Source organism: Myotis yumanensis, unplaced genomic scaffold, assembly GCF_028538775.1.
Source record: "Myotis yumanensis isolate MYYU_CA2020_CCGP unplaced genomic scaffold, mMyoYum1.0.hap1 SCAF_2, whole genome shotgun sequence".
In the NCBI taxonomy this organism is placed as follows: domain Eukaryota; kingdom Metazoa; phylum Chordata; class Mammalia; order Chiroptera; family Vespertilionidae; genus Myotis; species Myotis yumanensis.
In genome coordinates, this window is record NW_027223753.1 from 212,699,321 (window position 1) to 212,717,059 (window position 17,739).

General features: G+C 51.6%; 1 protein-coding gene across 5 annotated transcripts in view; it reads left to right on the forward strand.

Annotated features, from left to right (window-relative positions):
- Positions 1-11,720, forward strand: part of ERG (ETS transcription factor ERG) — a 153,455-nt gene extending 141,735 nt beyond the window's left edge. For all 5 annotated transcript variants that reach the window (XM_070407188.1, XM_070407189.1, XM_070407190.1 and 2 more), the window contains 4 exons: positions 1,218-1,286; positions 1,916-1,972; positions 2,678-2,725; positions 9,805-11,720. In XM_070407188.1, coding sequence (XP_070263289.1) covers positions 1,218-1,286; positions 1,916-1,972; positions 2,678-2,725; positions 9,805-10,325 — 695 coding nt within the window. In that variant the 3' untranslated portion in view covers positions 10,326-11,720. The remainder of the gene's footprint in view (positions 1-1,217; positions 1,287-1,915; positions 1,973-2,677; positions 2,726-9,804) is intronic.
- The last annotated feature ends 6,019 nt before the right edge of the window (positions 11,721-17,739 follow it).

Genomic DNA, 17,739 nt, shown 5'->3' on the forward strand with positions numbered 1-17,739 from the left:
CTTCCGCAGCGCAGTCCAGCTTTTGGGAGACGGACCCACCAGATTGCCAGCTTTAAGTAAAATGAGCTGTTTAAAGCGAGGCTCAGAGCAAGCGGCATTGCGCTGCCCTGCGAGGGCGACGCTGCAGCCGTCTCCAGGTGCCTGGCAGCGACGTCGCCCCGAAACATCTGGCTGTGGCTTCTTGGTTGGCCCGGCATGACCCGTGGCACTGACCTGAGACCCTTCAGTCCAGGAAGATGCAGTTAGTTTTTTTGAAATGGTTCTGTACTAAGGTGGAGGTAGAAGCAGCGTGATATGTGCACAGCCGGAGCGTGCATGACAGTGTCCCTGGAATATGTTTTCGAAAGAAAATGACTTAGAGTCTTCTTAACCATTGCTAGAACTTGCACCGAGGATGCAGAAGTGGGTATTAAATTTGCATATGCAACGTGCATAGAGAGTGATGGGGCGAGTGATCGCACGTGGTCCATGCAAAGGAATGATTGGCCTCTCCTGAGGCCCTGGCGGTCATTGCTGGCACGCGGTGGGGAGGGACACTGCCCCCTCAGCCTTGCAGTTTATGTCATGCCACTCACGTTAGAGAAATTCTAAATTCATTTCGAGAAGGAGAAAGAGGAGGCATCTGCATAGGAAAAGGAGGAGACAGTGAAGAGTGATTCAACATAAAAGGCTGAGATTATAAAGAGAAAGTGAGGGGTGGCCGAGAGAGGCAGCGGAGAATAAGGATAAGGAGGCAGAGCTCATTTTCAGGGAAGAAAACGGAGCAGGAACGCGAGCATCATTTGGGGGTTGGGGTGCAGACCTCAGGCAAGAACTGGTTGATCGGTCAGAGTTGTGGGCTCTGTTCTGGATGGTCCTGGAGATAAAAAAGGGCTGGATACAGGTCAGTCCCATTGGGTGCAGGACGCCTTCAACGGGAAGAAACCCTCAGTGTGGCCTGCCCTGTGGTTGGAGGTCACCCTAGGAGAGTCCGCAGGCTCTGGGGGAATCTGTCAGTGGGGGTGGCAGATTAACGGGTAGAAATGTCAGATCAGTAAAATACACAAAGTTATCATTTGTAAATAAAACCTGAATCTGATGGAATCCAGGTTGAACATTTCTTTGGATGACTGGCTTTTCTTGCACAATATTTACTCAAATAAACACAAAACACATATAAGATATCTGTTATAAAAAGTAAATTATTGATCTTTTAGTCAATTTCTTCGTCTTTACAGATTTACCTTATGAGCCACCCAGGAGATCAGCCTGGACGGGTCACGGCCACCCCGCCCCCCAGTCGAAAGGTGAGGTGTTGGCTCCGACTGCCTTGAATGCACGTGGCACAGGGTCCCTCTTGATGGAGTAAACATCATTTCTGTAGCTAATAGATGGTTTTCCAACATGGAAGGTGTTCCTCCCCTTGGCAAGACAGGCACAGCTAGTCTTCAGGCTATACCCACTTCCCCACAAAGAGAAGTGACTGCTGTCATGGACTTCAGTGCGCACTCACACGTGTCTCCTGGGATAGCTGAGTGCAGATCAAACACGGAGTGATTTCCTGATCTCGGCCATGTTCACAGCCTCCCTGGCTTTATTTCAGTTTACTGATCATTTCCCTTTTACTTATTTTAGATTGCGATTCATTTAAATCTGTTTTGTAAGCCATTGCAAATTCTTTTCTTTTGGAAAAGGGGGGTATAAATACATTTTTTGAAATAACAAAGTGCTCTCTCTCTTTTTTTTTTTTTTTTGCTGCAATGTACACATTTGGTTTCATGAGAAAAGAAATTTTTCCTTCCTGTAAGATGTTTATTATAAAAGGGAGACTGTTACATCACTGAGGTAGTTGATGGGACGATGATACCACAGCATCAAAGATGAGTGGCCACATAGAAGTTACAGCTCACTGTCTCTCTTGTTTTCTCACGTTCAGCTGCTCAGCCATCTCCTTCCACAGTGCCCAAAACCGAAGACCAGCGGCCTCAGCTAGGTATGTGTCCGGGAGCCTCGGTGGCCATGAGCGAAGCAACAGGTTGGGTGGCATATTTCTAAAATGTGTCCTTTGCTAAACGAGACTCATGTTGCTTTGTCTTCTTCACAACTGTTTCATATATCCATCGGGGACGGAGCGATCCGTCTACTCAGCCAGGGTGACAGGGGAGTTGGTTAAAACAGCTCCACAGTCTATCTGCACAGTGAATGTGGAAGGAAACATTCCGCTTGCACACAGGGTGTCTCTGTGTGGCTCATGAGTTCTTTTAGTTTCACCTTACAGTCCAGGCATACCACACCGGTGCCCTCAGGTGCAGCAGTGCCCACACCGGTGCCCAGTCCACACACAGCACAGTGGGGAGTCGATATTATCAGTGAGGCTGTCAGCACAGCCCACACGGAGCTGGCCATCTAGGGACTTAAGTCGTGTGCCTATTTGTTTCCTGGGGTGGAGAGAGCACGGGGCTGGGTGAACCCCAGGCCAACTCTGAGCTCAGCCAAACGAGGAGGCCCTGAGCAAGACACTTTACTCAGCTCCCCTGGGAGGTTTTATCTAACACAGGTGGCGCCAGGTGACCTTGGTGTGGGGGACATGTTCAGCTCTGAAATCGGGGAGCACAAGACAGTCAGGAGAACGCCCACAGTGACATCACCGAGTCACAGCCTTGTCTTTAAGGTTTGACACCTTTTCTTTTCTCTGTAGATCCTTATCAAATCCTTGGACCAACGAGTAGCCGCCTTGCAAACCCAGGTGAGATATGGCTGGTGTGGTTGCTAGCGGTTATGGCAGTGGCTGTTGTGAAAGATGCATTGGCAAGGGTGACCAGTTCCTTCCACGGAAGGGTTAGGTCTCACTGGATTAGTCGCCCAAGCGGAAAAATACCGGCCAGGATATAAATGAAGATTTTAGCTTCTGCAAAGAGCATCGTGACCTCATCCACGCTGCCTGAATTTCCTAGGTTCACTAGAAAAAAGGCCATGGAGGGGGACAGAGGCTTAGAAAACAGATGTTTCCTGTGTCCGTTTTGAAGGACGACATCCAAGGTCCAGGTGTCTGCAGGGCTGGTTCCTTCTGAGGGTCATGAAGGAGGGACCTGGTGCAGAATCCTTCCTTGGCTTGTAGGCAGCCACCTTCTGCCTGCATCCCTTCCCCTGTCTTCCCTCTACGTGGGTCTCTGTTCCCAGTGTTGTCACCCTTTCATACCAGCACTGGTCATATCGGATTAGGGTCACCCTGATAACCTCACTTTAACGTGATCACCTCCGTGAAGACCCCGTGTCCAGTAAGGTCACATTCTGAGGTTCTGGGGGGCTAGGACTTCAGCATGTGAATTTGGGGGGGGGGCACAATTCAACCTATTACACAAGCAGTTAAATCATATTTCAAAAAGGAGAATGTTGCTTACAACCCTCCGATTTCAAATCCAGGGTTATCTTCAGAATGGTCTGTTTCTCCACTTCAATGCCAGGAGAAAGGGCGGGTTCTTCCCTGGCCCGTTTGTAGCCCGGGCCTTGTGAGGGTGGTCACCTGTGGCCACCTGCCAGTGCCAACCCCACTGTTTTGCTTGGTGACCCTCCGATCCGAGCCAGCCGGGCTGCAGAAACCCACCACTCAGGCTGCGTATTCTCAGCAGCAAGTCAGACGCGAGGATGGCATGGGCGTCTTGCGAGCACACGCTGGAAAGTGTATTTCCTAAATGTCAAGGCCAAGATCGGGCCGGAAATGGGAAAGATTCAGAGTCAGCACACGTCCCCTCGAGGGAGGCTATGCTTTGGGAACATAAGATACGATGATTTAGAGCAGTGGTTCTCAACCTTCTGGCCCTTTAAATACAGTTCCTCATGTTGTGACCCCAACCATAAAATTATTTTCGTTGCTACTTCATAACTGTCATGTTGCTACTGTTATGAATCGTAATGTAAATATCTGATATGCAGGGTGGTCTTAGGCGACCCCTGTGAAAGGGTCGTTCGACCGCCAAAGGGGTCGCGACCCACAGGTTGAGAACCGCTGATTTAGAGAGTCTGCTGTTTTGATATTCTATTTAGTTCGTGTCAATGAATTCAGCAAATGTTCTTTAAGCGTCTGACGGGTTGGAAGGGCCTGCTTTGTTTCCTGCCCTCCCTGGGTCTGGACCAGGTGCTCAGTGAAGAAGTAAGTGTCAGAGCAGTAAGATCTCATCCTGACGCTCAGGGAGCTCACATGCCGTGGAGAGAGGGCGTAGGGAATGGCCACACTGCAACCTGGGCAGCCGCAGGCACTTCCCTCATACATGAGCCCCGCCTGGTGGCCGCGTGTCCAGGTCTCGGTCCCTCCCCCTGCCCGTGCCCAGCTTTCCGTCTGCAGGGGCCTCCACAGCCTTCGAACTGAAGCGGTGACTGTGAGTGAGGTGCTTAGGGAGGCGGGACTGGAGTGGTGCTCTCGAGAGAGGAAAAGATGGAAGCCAGAGGCTGGCAGCGTTAATTCAGTGACCTGAGACCACATTCTGACCGCTCCCCCACATGATGCCTGTGCGGCGCGCTCGCCTGGGGTCCTGGCAGCCGGAGGTCAGAGAAAGTGGGTAACTTTTCCCGGGTCACCCAGCCAATCAGAGGGGAGGCCAGATTTGAACCCCGACTCTGTCTGCAACGTCTTTCATTGCCTTCCCCTAAACTCCCTGAGCAAGCCCGGGGAGGGGCGGGGCGGCGAGGTCTGGGAGAACGGGGAGTGAGAGGTGAGAAAGGAAGGCTCGCCATGCGGTTAGCAGCTGTTCAGGTGCACGGGGTGGGTCTGGGGTCAGGGAGGGAGCGAAGTGCCGGGGTGCCACACAAGCCCGAACTGGCCTTCCCACACACACACGCCGGCCGGTGAAATACAGGTCCACGCCCATGTCACAGCGCAAAGGTGTGGCTTAGGGGAGAGGGGGCTCAGAGAGTGGCCGGCCCGTGAGCAGAGCCTCAGCTCTCACAGTGGCACACGGTGCCCAGCAGCTGGGATGCCCACCGTAGGTAGAGGGCCTGGGCGGAGGCGGGAGGCCTGGGAAGATGTCTTGGTACCTAAGTAGCCAGGGACTCTCGCTTCTTATGAAGGACCACCCTCTACCCCTGAAACCTTTCTCGGCGGGCTTGGGGAGGCGGCGGCATCCTACTTCTGACCTGCACATGAAGATTTTGTTCCTTAGCTTGTCATGATGGCGAACCTTTGGAGCTCGGCGTGTCACCATTTTGAAAAACCCTAACTTAACTCTGGTGCCGTGTCACACAGAGAAATTTTTTGATCTTTGCAACCATAGTAAAACAAAGACTTATATTTTTGATATTTATTTTATAGATTTAAATGCCATTTAACAAAGAAAAATCAACCAAAAAAATGAGTTCGCTTGTCACCTCTGACACGCGTGTCATAGGTTCGCCATCACTGACTTAGGCCTTCTCTCCACCCGGCCTTGGGCCCCATCAGCTGTACTCACGTGGCCTTTCCCCGGGACCGGCGTGTCTTTCATCTTTCTATGAATGCTCCTTCCTGTCGGAGTCTATTATTCCGAGCTCTGAAAAATAAATCCCTCATCCCTCCCAGTGCTGGCTCTTTCCACGGTGCACATTCTTTTCAGTGGGAAGATGACATCATGGAGCGTGAATGCACGGGCGATGTCAGCATCGCGCCATCTCCGCCCCAGGCATTCACTGCTGTGCACTTGGCCCGTATTTCTCCTGCTGGGAAAGGGTGCCCCTGGGTTACCCTGTGGACCAGGCAGCTCCTCTCTGTCCGTCAGGCGGGCCTCGAGTTTCACGTGGCTCCCTGAATGAACCGAGGCCACCTTTCCACGAAAGAGGCCTGTGGTGGTACGTTGGGTGGCTGCCTGGGGACACCTGGGGAGCCTTCCCCTGCGGCTGGGACAGTGCATGTGGCTCAGGCAAAACCCGGCACCGTTTTAGGATGTGCTGCTCATTGTTAGGGGGTTCTGGCGTGGCCAGTCTCCCACTGGGAACTTCCCAAGCTCCCGGCCCAGGGAGGGGACCCCTGGGAGGGGCTGGAGGGGATGTGCAGGCCTGGGCCTGAGAGCAGGTTTGTGCGCTGATTCAGGGCTGCTGCCTGCAGCAGGGTTCTGACCCTCGCTGACCTTTTGCAAATTAGTCACCTACATCCCTGGCACCCAGCAAGCATCCAGTGGCTTCCTCCAGCTCCAGGCCAGGGGTGTACCTTCCTTTAAACTTGCACCTCCAGCCCAAACCAGTCAGAATCAGAGTGTCACCTACTGTGTTCATCCTCAAAGTGACCCTGAAGGTCGGGCTCTTGCCATCAGCCCGTTTTACAGGTGAGAACACCGAGGCACAGAGCTAGGGGAGCTGCCCCAGGTCCCATTCGTGGTGAAGCCAGGAGCCAGCCAGCAGTGCTGTCACCACAGTGGCCCTGGAAGCCGCCAGACACCCTGGCCCTCCAGCAAGTCCTTTCTGAGCCACAGTGGCCCCAGACGACTGCCACCGTGGAGCCTGCTGGGCTCTCCAATGGCTGTCCCCACAGTGTCCTGCTCAGGGACAGCCCTGCTCATCCCACAGCTGCTAAACCCTCCCTCCCCCCCCCCCCCCCCCCCCCCCCCCGCCTGCTCTGCTCTGCTCTGTGGTTTATAAACCGTTCAGATGTTCTGCCCTTTTAAGCTCAGTCTGGACCTCTTTGCTGCCCTGTTTCTCTTTTTTCCTCTGGAAAATGAAAGCATTGCCTTTGGGCCTCTTCCAAGCCCTGTGCTGCTCACCCCGCTGGGCTCTCCTGGAGGCGGGCAGCCCCCCATGGCGCCCCACCGCGCACGCCTACCCTGGTCAAACTGAGTACTCCTTCCTCGTGTTGAGGATGTTCTTGAGACAGTTGTTACTCGTGAGGTGCAGGTGGTGATGCCTGTAGGAGGCTTGGGTCTTACAAGAGCTTCTCCTTTTACTTGTGTGTTTGGCCAGCGAGCGCCCCAAGTCACTCTAAGCTTCCCAAGCCTTAGGTATCTTGCCTTGGGACCCATACCCACTAGTCTAAAATGCACCCATGTGGCACCATCAGCGTTATTGCTTTGACAGTAAAAGAACTGACTAGGTTGCTGCTGAAATTGTGTGGCCGTGAGTAACCCCTTTACCTTCCCAGCGACTGCGATTTCTCAGCTGCCTTGTGCACCCCTGACCTCGCCCGGTGAGGCTGTGTGCTTGTGCTGCGAGGCGGTGGCGTTGGTGATGGGTGTCAGGTGCAACCGTGAGTGAGCTGGACAGAGTGTCCGTTTCCTGTGCGTTCGCTGAGCTTGCATTTACGTGGGGTTCTCCGGTTTGGGAGCCGATGGGTTTTGTTTACAGATCTCATTCCCACAGACCCCGGGGATGCTCAGAGGCCGGAGCCCGGGTCCTAGGGGCTCATTTAGGGCAAACAGGGAGGAGTGCTCATCCGTTTCTTGAGCTTGAGTTTCCATCCAGGGCTTTCAGTCCGGGCCAGCTAGTGCTTCTGAAGCAGGAGAGACGGGGCCGGCTGTCCGCTGGTCCCGTGGTCCACGATTGTACAGGAAGCGGCCAAGGGACAGGTTCCTGGGGGGCAGTGTCCACGTTTGGGCAGATCCCGAATATTCTTTCAGCTGCGTAGGAAGGTCTGTGTGTTTCTACAAATCTGTGGAATTGCTCTCTTCGCTGAAGAGGCTGCCTGAATATTTATTTTCAGATGATTCCCTGTTTATGCTGAAGCATATGTCAGATTGCTAAATCAAAAATCCGTGTTCTTCTCTATCCCCAGGTCCCATATGGTTTTTTTTCCCAAGTATTAATCCTTTGGTTACAATATATACACTAAAACCATATGGTTCTCCCACTCCATCCTTTGTGTGTGTGTTTAAAATGCATATTAATGAGACGTTGGGGGCAAGAAGACTTGATTGAGAACAGTTTGTGGTCCCGAGAAGGCGAAGGCTCCCAGTGTGACGCCCTACAAGCTGCTAATACCTTTCAAATGTGCGGCTGGACCGAACGCAATCGCCTTCGGGACGCAGTCGGGGAAGGCTGACCTTTCTCACGGGCCGGCGGGGGGATGGATTCACAGACACAGCCCTCCCCACGTGGCCCGCGTGGGAACGAGGAGGTGCGAGCTGGACGGCTTACACAGGGAGCTGGTGAGAGGACTGAGTGGAAAACAAATTCGTAATTGAGGTCTACGTGACATCGGTTCCCTGAACGGTTGCCAGTTAAAGCGACTTTGACCACCCGATCATGTCCCTGGGTTCTCGCTGAGAGTATAATGAAAGGTAGTCTTTGTGGCCATAAGCCCCAGGCCGCTGTAGCGGGGAGTCCAGGAGAAAAGACCTGCTTCTGATGCATTTGCAAAGCATCTTTAACCTGCTGGACACCCCGGGGTCTCTCCTGGGATTCAGTATGACTGTCAGTATTGAATGCTTCTCCCCTTTAGCGAGCCGTGAGTCAGCGTAAGCTTTACGCTGGTGGTTCTCAACCTTCCTAATGCCACGACCCTTTAATACAGTTCCTCATGTTGTGGTGACCCCCAATCATAAAATTATTTTCGTTGCTACTTCATAACTGTAATTTTGCTACTGTTATGAATCGTCATGTAAATATCTGATAGGCAGGATGTATTTTCAGGGGTCGCGACCCATAGGTTGAGAACCGCTGGAAGGTATTGTAACATTGTGGTGAGGTGCCTGATTTGTCTCTGAATTTAAGAAAACATAAAAGCTGCATCTCTGAAAGCTGATTCCCATGGGGTCAGGAGAATCCTGACGGTGCACCCCAGTCTAGCAAGGACCCCTCAACCTCGTTGGAGCCTGCCTCCCTCCCCCCGGGGACCTGCAGCCACTCACTGCAGCACTTCTCCTTCCTTGGAAACTTGTGAGCGCAGTTGGCACGGCAGCGCGGGGCGCACACGTGGCTTTCCGTTACGATGCGTTTGCCTAAACACTGGAAAGGGGCGATCTGGTTTGAAAGAGGGCCAACGCTTCTCTAAACTTCCTCATTCTGAGTGGGCGAGTTCTGTTCTGGGAAAAGTTTTGACAGAATGGCTTTCCGAGTGCCAGCGAAATGTTATGTTAGAAATAACGGTGTTTACTTCCATTCTCTTATTTTTTTTCCATAAACTTTTTAGGAGTTCATTTCCTAAATCTGACTTTTATTCTTCCACTTGACCTCGCCAATATAAATGGCATTAAGTCATTACTGCCATCCACATAACGGCCCATTCTGCCTCACAACATAGGAAAAACAGGCCCTCCACCCCCTACCCCTGCAAACATCGTGTTGACCTGGATGTTCTTCTGAGAAGTCAGGAGTGGATGGGACCAGCCTGCCATCCACTCGCCCCATAGGAATTCTCTGCTTCTTAGGAAGGACTTGGGTTTGTAACCAGACGGATAGTCACCAAGGGCCATCGTCCTAGGGCAGGTTCCCTGCACACAGAGTTTGGGATGAGGATCCTTGTGCGTGTGATTAGCTAAGGGCATGTTCTCAGGAGAGAGGGATCGGGGGAAGCAGGACAGGGCAGGGGGAAGAGGACCCTGGGGCCCTAGTGGACCCCTGCTTCAGTCTGATCTCAGGGAACCTCGGGAGCATGAACAGCTTCCCAGGCTGGGCCCCTCCCTGAGGCAGGGGGGCCCGTCTCCCGTAGCCTTGGTCTGTCCCTCTGGCCGCAGGCTGCTGGGAATGGGCCAGGCGGCTCCTGTCCAGCCACGGGCAGTTGTCAGCAGAACAGGGGAGGCCCCAGCATCTGAGAGACAGGTGCTGGCCTGAGAAAGGGCCCTGGGTGCCCAGTAGCACCCCCCTGTCACTGAAGAAAGGCTACCTCTTTGTGCACCCCGTCCTCACTGCTCTGTTTCCTGTCCCCCGTAGGGAGCGGGCAGATCCAGCTCTGGCAGTTCCTCCTGGAGCTCCTCTCCGACAGCTCCAACTCCAACTGCATCACCTGGGAGGGCACCAACGGGGAGTTCAAGATGACGGACCCGGACGAGGTGGCCCGGCGCTGGGGCGAGCGGAAGAGCAAGCCCAACATGAACTACGACAAGCTCAGCCGCGCCCTCCGCTACTACTACGACAAGAACATCATGACCAAGGTGCACGGGAAGCGCTACGCCTACAAGTTCGACTTCCACGGCATCGCCCAGGCCCTCCAGCCCCATCCCCCGGAGTCCTCTCTCTACAAGTACCCCTCGGACCTCCCGTACATGGGCTCCTACCACGCCCACCCGCAGAAGATGAACTTTGTGGCGCCCCACCCCCCGGCCCTCCCCGTGACCTCGTCCAGTTTCTTCGCGGCCCCGAACCCGTACTGGAATTCCCCGACCGGAGGCATCTACCCGAACACGAGGCTGCCAGCCAGCCACATGCCCTCTCACCTGGGCACCTACTACTAGAGCCGAGAGGGGCCTTTCCCAACAGCACGCAGTCACCGCCGGGACATTGCCACACACTCTATCGGAGACCAGGAATCAAAAAAAAAACAAAAAAAAAGTGCCTCAAGAGGAATGAGAAAGCTGGGCGGGGGATGGGGAAGGAAGCCAGGGACGAGACCCAAAGACTCTTAGCGGGAGGGAAGGACCAAAGTATGACTACAGAGAGACAGCGGATGCTGACCATGGGACGTACACAGACCTGGGATCTGTGGGCCCACCTTGTAAAAGACATTGTAGGTAGAAGCCTGAGGTCATAGGACAAAGTGCCAAAGAAAAGGTGGCCTGAAGATGTGTAGACACTTCAGAGTCCAGAATCCTGCTCATGCACACCAGGATGGAACCAAAGCAATCCAGAAAACACAGTCTGGATCTGACGTACTGTTCCTAATGCCATTTGAAGGAAAACTACCTGTATTTAAAAACAGAAACATATCAAAAACAAAGCAGAAAAAGAAAAAAGAGACCGTGCAGCGGACGTGGATACGAAACTCATCGGCGCCTGCTGCTCCGGGTGAAATCAGATTCATTCCATTTGACGGAGGGCTGCCAGCTCTCCCAAGCTGTGAAGACGACCCAGAGTCTCCAACTCCTTTACAGTATTCCAGGGGCCAGGAGCCGGACGCGGGACTGAGCACGTGCGTGGAGAGAGAGTGGATGCAGAGGAGGGCTGGAGGATGTGCGGGCGGGTGCGGAGGGGGCCGAGCCGGAGGAGGCAGGGCTGGGCGGGAGCTCAGGCCGTGCAGCTGGACAGGGGACGGTGTTGGGACTGCGGAGAAGGCATCACGGGGACTCGCGGTTGAACGCGGTCAGTGCTGCACCAAAGCCAGTGTGAGAGGGAGGACGTGGCGGAACGGAGCGAGGGGCAGTGGAGGGATTCAGACACGAAAACATGCATCTCTTTTCTTTTTGTTTGTTTGTCCAAAGAAAATTGTAACTGGAATTGTCTGATATTTAAAAGAGTCATTCGGGACGGCATGGCTTCGTGGGGGCTCTGTTCCCCGGGGGGGTCCGGCGAGAGTCGCTCTGGGCCGCTGCGCTCCGACATCGCCCGGCTCTGGGCCAGGCGGGCTCCGGGGTCCCTTCGAGTCGCGAACGCTGTGCGTTTGTCAGAATGAAGTATACAAGTCCATGCGGTCCCCCCCCCCCTTTTTATATAATAATTATATAACTTATGCATTTATACACTACGAGTTGATCTCGGCCAGCCAAAGATACATGACAAAAGAGACAATCAGTGGTAGAATGTGGCCTTGAAATCTCTGTATGCTTAATGTTTACAATACGAAGTTACTAGTTCTTAGAGTGCAGAATGTATGTAATAAAACAAGCTTGGCCTAGCACGGCGAGTTGGAGTCACCTCGGCGTCTGCATTTGCACTTTTTTGGTGACCGACGTTGCCTGAAAGCAACCTGTGTGAATTGTTGTGGGTCTTGTGTTATAATCTCATCATCTCCGGGAACTGAGAGCCCAGCAACTGGGATGTTTGGCGCCCAAACAGCGTGGGCTCTCTGCCCTTCTTGCCCTCTCTCTCGTATTCCTAGTCCCTTCTAGAAGGACCGGAGGTTCCCCCCTGGGGACTCCACATTCATGGCCCGAGTGGAAAGAGGCCGAAACGCTGAGGTGGTTGCTGAGGCATTCCAGATGAGCACGGGACACACATCACCCTGACTCCACTCTGTGGTCACAAAACAGCTGTCGAATGGCGAGCAAGCTATTGCTCTCGGTGACAACTGTATTTATTGCTAGTGGTAAATAGAGCGTCCGACAGCTGCAATCCCTCACTTTAAAGAAACAGGACAGCTTCTCAGTGTTCCACTCGCCTTTTCTCTCTGAGGATGTCGCCAGGTAGCCTGTGGCCTGGATCTCCCCACCACGGCATTGTCAGGGTGCCACGGGGTGGGCTTCACCGGCCCCGGGCCTGGCATATTACCAGACACGGTGTGTTTCTTGGACCTCAAGTCCGTTTCCTTTGACATGTTTTCTCTCCTCTGTGTCACCAGTGCTGCCGCCCTGGGCCAAGGGGAGGGCGGTTTGAGAGGCGGGACGCGAAGCAGCGTGAGAGGAAGCCGGCCTGACCGACTCCTCGGCCTGAGGGGGCCATTGCACAGCTGGTTTGGGGCTTGCTTTGCGCCTCGTAGGAGATTAGGTGACGTTGCCAGGCCTCGGTGCTGTGGATGTTTGGCAGTGGTCTTCAAAGTCCGTGGGGTCCGATTCCCACCGCCTTACTCGGATTAAAAGAAGTCCCACCATCAATCATTTCCCAGCAGCCTGGGGAAAGCCCCCCAAGTGCTTCTATCTCTCAGGGGGGAAAGTAACTAAAAGCAGGAAAGCTGGCAGCTGGGGGGCCCACACTGCTCTGATGGACAAGATCACTCATTTTTTCTGGGGTGCAAAGGCAGGCACACCTATATTCTACTCAGAAATGCAGACGCACTTGGATAACCACTCAGGTCCACTCCTTCCATGTTGTATAATGAGCCAAATAATAGAAACAAGACACGCTGATCACACTCCACCTCCCAGCTGTTTTCAGTTAGGTCCCCCTCCACGCCCCCGCTCCCCCAGATTATTAGCAAGCTTTCTGACACGCATGGTGATTTTGGATAAGATGATAATGCTGAGTCCTCCCAAATAAATCATCCTTAAATGATGTCATAAAAGAACGTTGACCCTCTGCCCTCATCATAATCTGGTTTCAAAGCTCTCTCCAGCGCGTGCTCCCAGCCCCATGGACCCCCGCGCGGTCTCGCTTCTGCTGGCAGGAGATAGGTCCTCTCTCCTCCTCCCAGTCTCCGGGGCACTTCCGGGACCCTGCACACCTCCCAGGCTAAGCCAGAACTTCATTCTTCTCCAGGCTGATGCTCTGGCTGCATCTCCGAGGGGTTCAAGGTGAGGTCTCCGGTGGGGACTGGTGCACTTAGAGAACTTCCTGTTGCCCCAAAGCACCTCTCCACACTGACATCTGGTTACCGGGGCCCGGAGGGGTGCCTGGGGTGACAGGTGCAAGACAGACATCTGACCCTTGGAGCTGCAAAGAGGGGAAACACAGATGTCCGTGGGACCCAACTCCTTTAGCTGTGGAAACAGAACAATGTCGTTCTTTAGGAACCTGACTTAACTAGTCTCTCACCACTCGCTCGGTTCTCAGATGACTAATTAGAGAATAAAAAGCACTTTGGATTACTCAAGGTATACCAGGTTCTGTTCCTTCTCTTTATTTTAACCTTGTTTTAATTAATAAAAATACGTTTTTATTGATTTCAGAGAGGAAGGGAGAGGGAGAGATAGAAACATCAATGATGAGAGACAATCATTGATCGGCTGCCTCCTCACTCCCCCCACTGAGGGTCGAGCCTGCAACCCGGGCATGTGCCCTTGACCAGAATTGAACCTGGGACCCTTCAGTCCGCAGGCCAATGCTCTATCCACTGAGCCAAACCCGCTAGGGCTTAGCCTCGTTTTAAAAAATCTTGTTAACATGTTTTCATGTCAAATGAGGAAAAGGTTGGATACAGAAATCCAGTCCTGGAGATCATGAGGACCTCTTGATTGTTCAGGAGCCGTGGCTCTCAAAGCATGGCCCCCGGGCCAGCAGCATCAGCCTCCCCTGGGCCGTGCGTGTTCTCAGACCCTGCCCCAGACCTCCTGAAACTCAGCCCTCAGTTCCAACCCAGCCGCTGGCTCCCACAAGCCTGACGGGTGATTCTGATGCCTGATGAAGTTGGAGAGCCTCTGCAATGGAAGAAAAGGTGATCCGTGTCCAGGTATGGAATGTTCAGTGTGAAATCTCAATCCCTTGAAGTTGTCTCAGTGGCCACATGGCAATTGACCATGAGATTAAGCGAGTTACTCTGAAGTGTCATCCTGGGTTATGCTTCCTCTGAGCAACTCTCTTCCTGACTGTTAACTGATCCTGTTGTGTATTAGTTACCTACTGCCGAGTAACAAATGAACCCACACTCCTCAGCATGAAACAACACACATCTGTTACCTCACAGTTTCTGTGGGTCAGGAGTCCAGGCACAGCACAACTGGGTCCTCTGCCCAAGGTCTCACAGGCTAAAATGCAGGAGTCAGCCAGGACTGTGATCTCATCTGAAGCTGAGATCCTTTTCTAAGCTCACTGGTTGCTGGCAGAAGTCAGTTCCTTGCGGTTGTAGGACTGACATCCCATTTCCATACTGGCTGCCAGCCAGGAGCCACTCTCAACTCTTACAGGCCACCTACGGTCCTTGCCATGGGGCCTTCTCCATAGCAAGGCCGTTGCTCCTTCAAGGCCAGCAAGAGACTCTCACTTTGCATCTGACTTCTTTTAAGGGTTCTCCTGATTAAGCCAAGTCCACCCAGAATAATTTTTTTTAAATTAACTCATAGTTAACATTTAGGGCCTTAATTACATATGAAACATTACTTTTACCATAGAATATACCCTATTCATGGGAATCAGACTCCCTCACAGTCACAGGTGCTGCTCACATTCCAGAGGACTGGGCAGGGCATGTGCACCAGGGAACGGAAATCTTGGGGGCCATGTCTGAGTCTGCTGACACACCGTGGGTAAGTATATCTTCTAGCATTTTCTAAGCTCCATGTACCTGAAGTCCTGTGCTCATGGCTTCCTCTCACTGGCAATGTGGACCTCTGAGCAAATAAGATGGTCTGTCTCCAAAAGGCAAGGGCTAATGCCAGCTTCTCAACAGTATTTAATTTTCTTTTGAGTTTGTTAAAAAGCTCTATACGAGACAGAGCTATGCAGACTCTTCTAACCTATAATTTTTATTTTAAATAACTGTATAAAGCAAAATAGCTTCAATTATTTTTCTCATAAACATTTTTCACAAAATATTATTCTGGCGAAGCAAGACATAATATTACTTGATTGTGATTTGTGCCAGAACATGTTTAACTATAGACTTATATAGGAGGCGTGTCAAATGTAAGAACTTTATTAAAAAAGTAAGTAAGAGTTAGTTTTTTATGTTTCATGGACACATAATATGCTCCCTAAAGAACAGGAGACAAAATAGTAGCTAGAATTTCATTTTGAGAGGGCTTCATAAAACAGTTGTGAGATTTTACAAGGTCATGACTGGTTGATTGGACATGGCCGAGTACAGACTAACGATCATCACCCGTCTGGAAGGGAAGTCCAGCTAGACGCAGCGGTTCTCAACCTGTGGGTCGAGGCCCTTTGGCGGTCGAATGGCCTTTTCACAGGGGTCGCTTAAGACCATCCTGAATATCAGATATTTACATTGCGATTCATAACAGCAGCAACATTACAGTTATAAAGTAGCAACGAAAATAATTTTATGGTTGGGTCACAACATGAGGAACTGTATTTAAAGGGCCAGAAGGTTGAGAACCACTGAGCTAGAGCAAGCCCGGTGGAGAGATGAGGGGAGTGAGGGGACCCAACCTAGGCCCTGGAGGAATAGCTGAAGGACTGTCTGGTGTTCCCACTGGAAGCAAGATTACATGTGTACTGCCGCAAACAAGCATTTCAAAAATACAACTAAAAGACTGAACGGACATCACCCAGAACCACAGGAAGGCTGGCTGAAGAGAGACTCTACAACTAGAAGGAAAGAGAACAGCAAATCGAGGCTCAGAGGCGGCGCAGTGTGGAAAATACAAAGGTACCGAGGTGCGCGCGCAAAGCGGGCTGGTGGCTGAGGGCGCGGTTGTCGTTTTCTGTCGGGAGTGAGTCTCAGACTCTGGGCTCCAGATCCGGGCGAGTCTCTAGGGACCCAGACTCAAACGGGAGAAGCGGGATTATCCGGCATCAGTTGGAACCTGAGGGCAGCTTTCTCTCCGAGGTTTGCAGCGGCTGCCGGGGTTCTGAGAAGCAGAGCCTCTGGGAAGGGGACTGAGCGTGGCCATAACTGCTCCCTCCGCCCGCCCTGTTGAGCCCGCCCCGCCCAAACCCTGCGCACAGCCATTTGCCGATCGCCTCAGGCAAAGGCTGGATTAGCGCCTCCCCAGAAGGCAGACGTTTTCCATACAGCTGATTCCTACAGCCAGCCGGCCTGGGGGTCAAATCCCTCTAGTGTTAACTACAACAATTAAGGTTTGGCTAGAACAAGACTGCGCACAGAGACCACAAGGGGGTGCACCAAGAAAGCATAAAAGATGCGGAGACAAAAAAACATGACAGAAATGGAGGATATGGAGCTAAGAATCGCAATTTTGAGGGCTTGCCATAAATTTGTGCAGAGCCTCACGAAAACTAATGAGACCCTCGATGCTACGATAAAGAAATTAGAAAGTAAGCATACACGGACTGAAATAAAGAATATTATACCCAATAGCAGACCAGAGGAGTACAATAATCAAACCAAAGATTCGACAAAAAACACCCAATTGGAAAAGCAAAATGAAAAAAGAATCCGAAAGTGTGAAGATAGTGTAAGGAGCCTCAGGGACAGTTTTAAGCGGTCTAATATCAGAGTCATTGGAGTCCCAGAAGATGAGAGACAGCAAGATATTGAAAACCTATTTCAAGAAATAATGGCAGAAAACTTCCCCCACCTGGTGAAAGAAATGGACTTACAGGTCCAAGAAGCGCAGAGAACCCCAAACAAAAGGAATCCAAAGAGGACCACACCAAGACACATCATCATTAAAATGCCAAGAGCAAAAGACAAAGAGAAAATCTTAAAAGCAGCAAGAGAAAGAGGCTCAATTACCTACAAGGGAATACCCATACGACTGTCAGCTGATTTCTCAACAGAAACTTTGCAGGCCAGAAGGGAATGGCAAGAAATATTCAAAGTGCTGAATACCAAGAACCTACAACCAAGATTACTTTATCCAGCAAAGCTATCATTCAGAATTGAAGGTCAGATAAAGAGCTTCACAGATAAGGAAAAGCTAAAGGAGTTCATCACCGCCAAACCAGTATTATATGAAATGCTGAAAGGTATCCTTTAAGAAGAGGAAGAAGAAGAAAAAGGTAAAGATACAAATTATGAACAACAAACATGCATCTATCAACAAATGAATCTAAGAATCAAGTGAATAAATAACCTGATGTACAGAATGAACTGGTGATTATAATAGAATCAGGGACATAGAAAGGGAATAGACTGACTATTCTTGGGGGAAAAAGGGGTGTGGGAGATGCGGGAAGTGACTGGACAAAAATCATGCACCTATGGATGAACACAGTGGGTGGGGAGTGAGGGTGGAGGGTGGGGTGGGAGCTGGAAGGAGGGGAGTTATGGGGGGAAAAAAGAGGAACAAATGTAATAATCTGAACAATAAAGATTTAATTAAAAAAAAAAAAAAAAAAAAAAAAAAGATTACATGTGTGGTCCATCAACCCAGGACCCAGCATGGTGCACGGCAATATGAAGCTACCAGGAGATGTCTT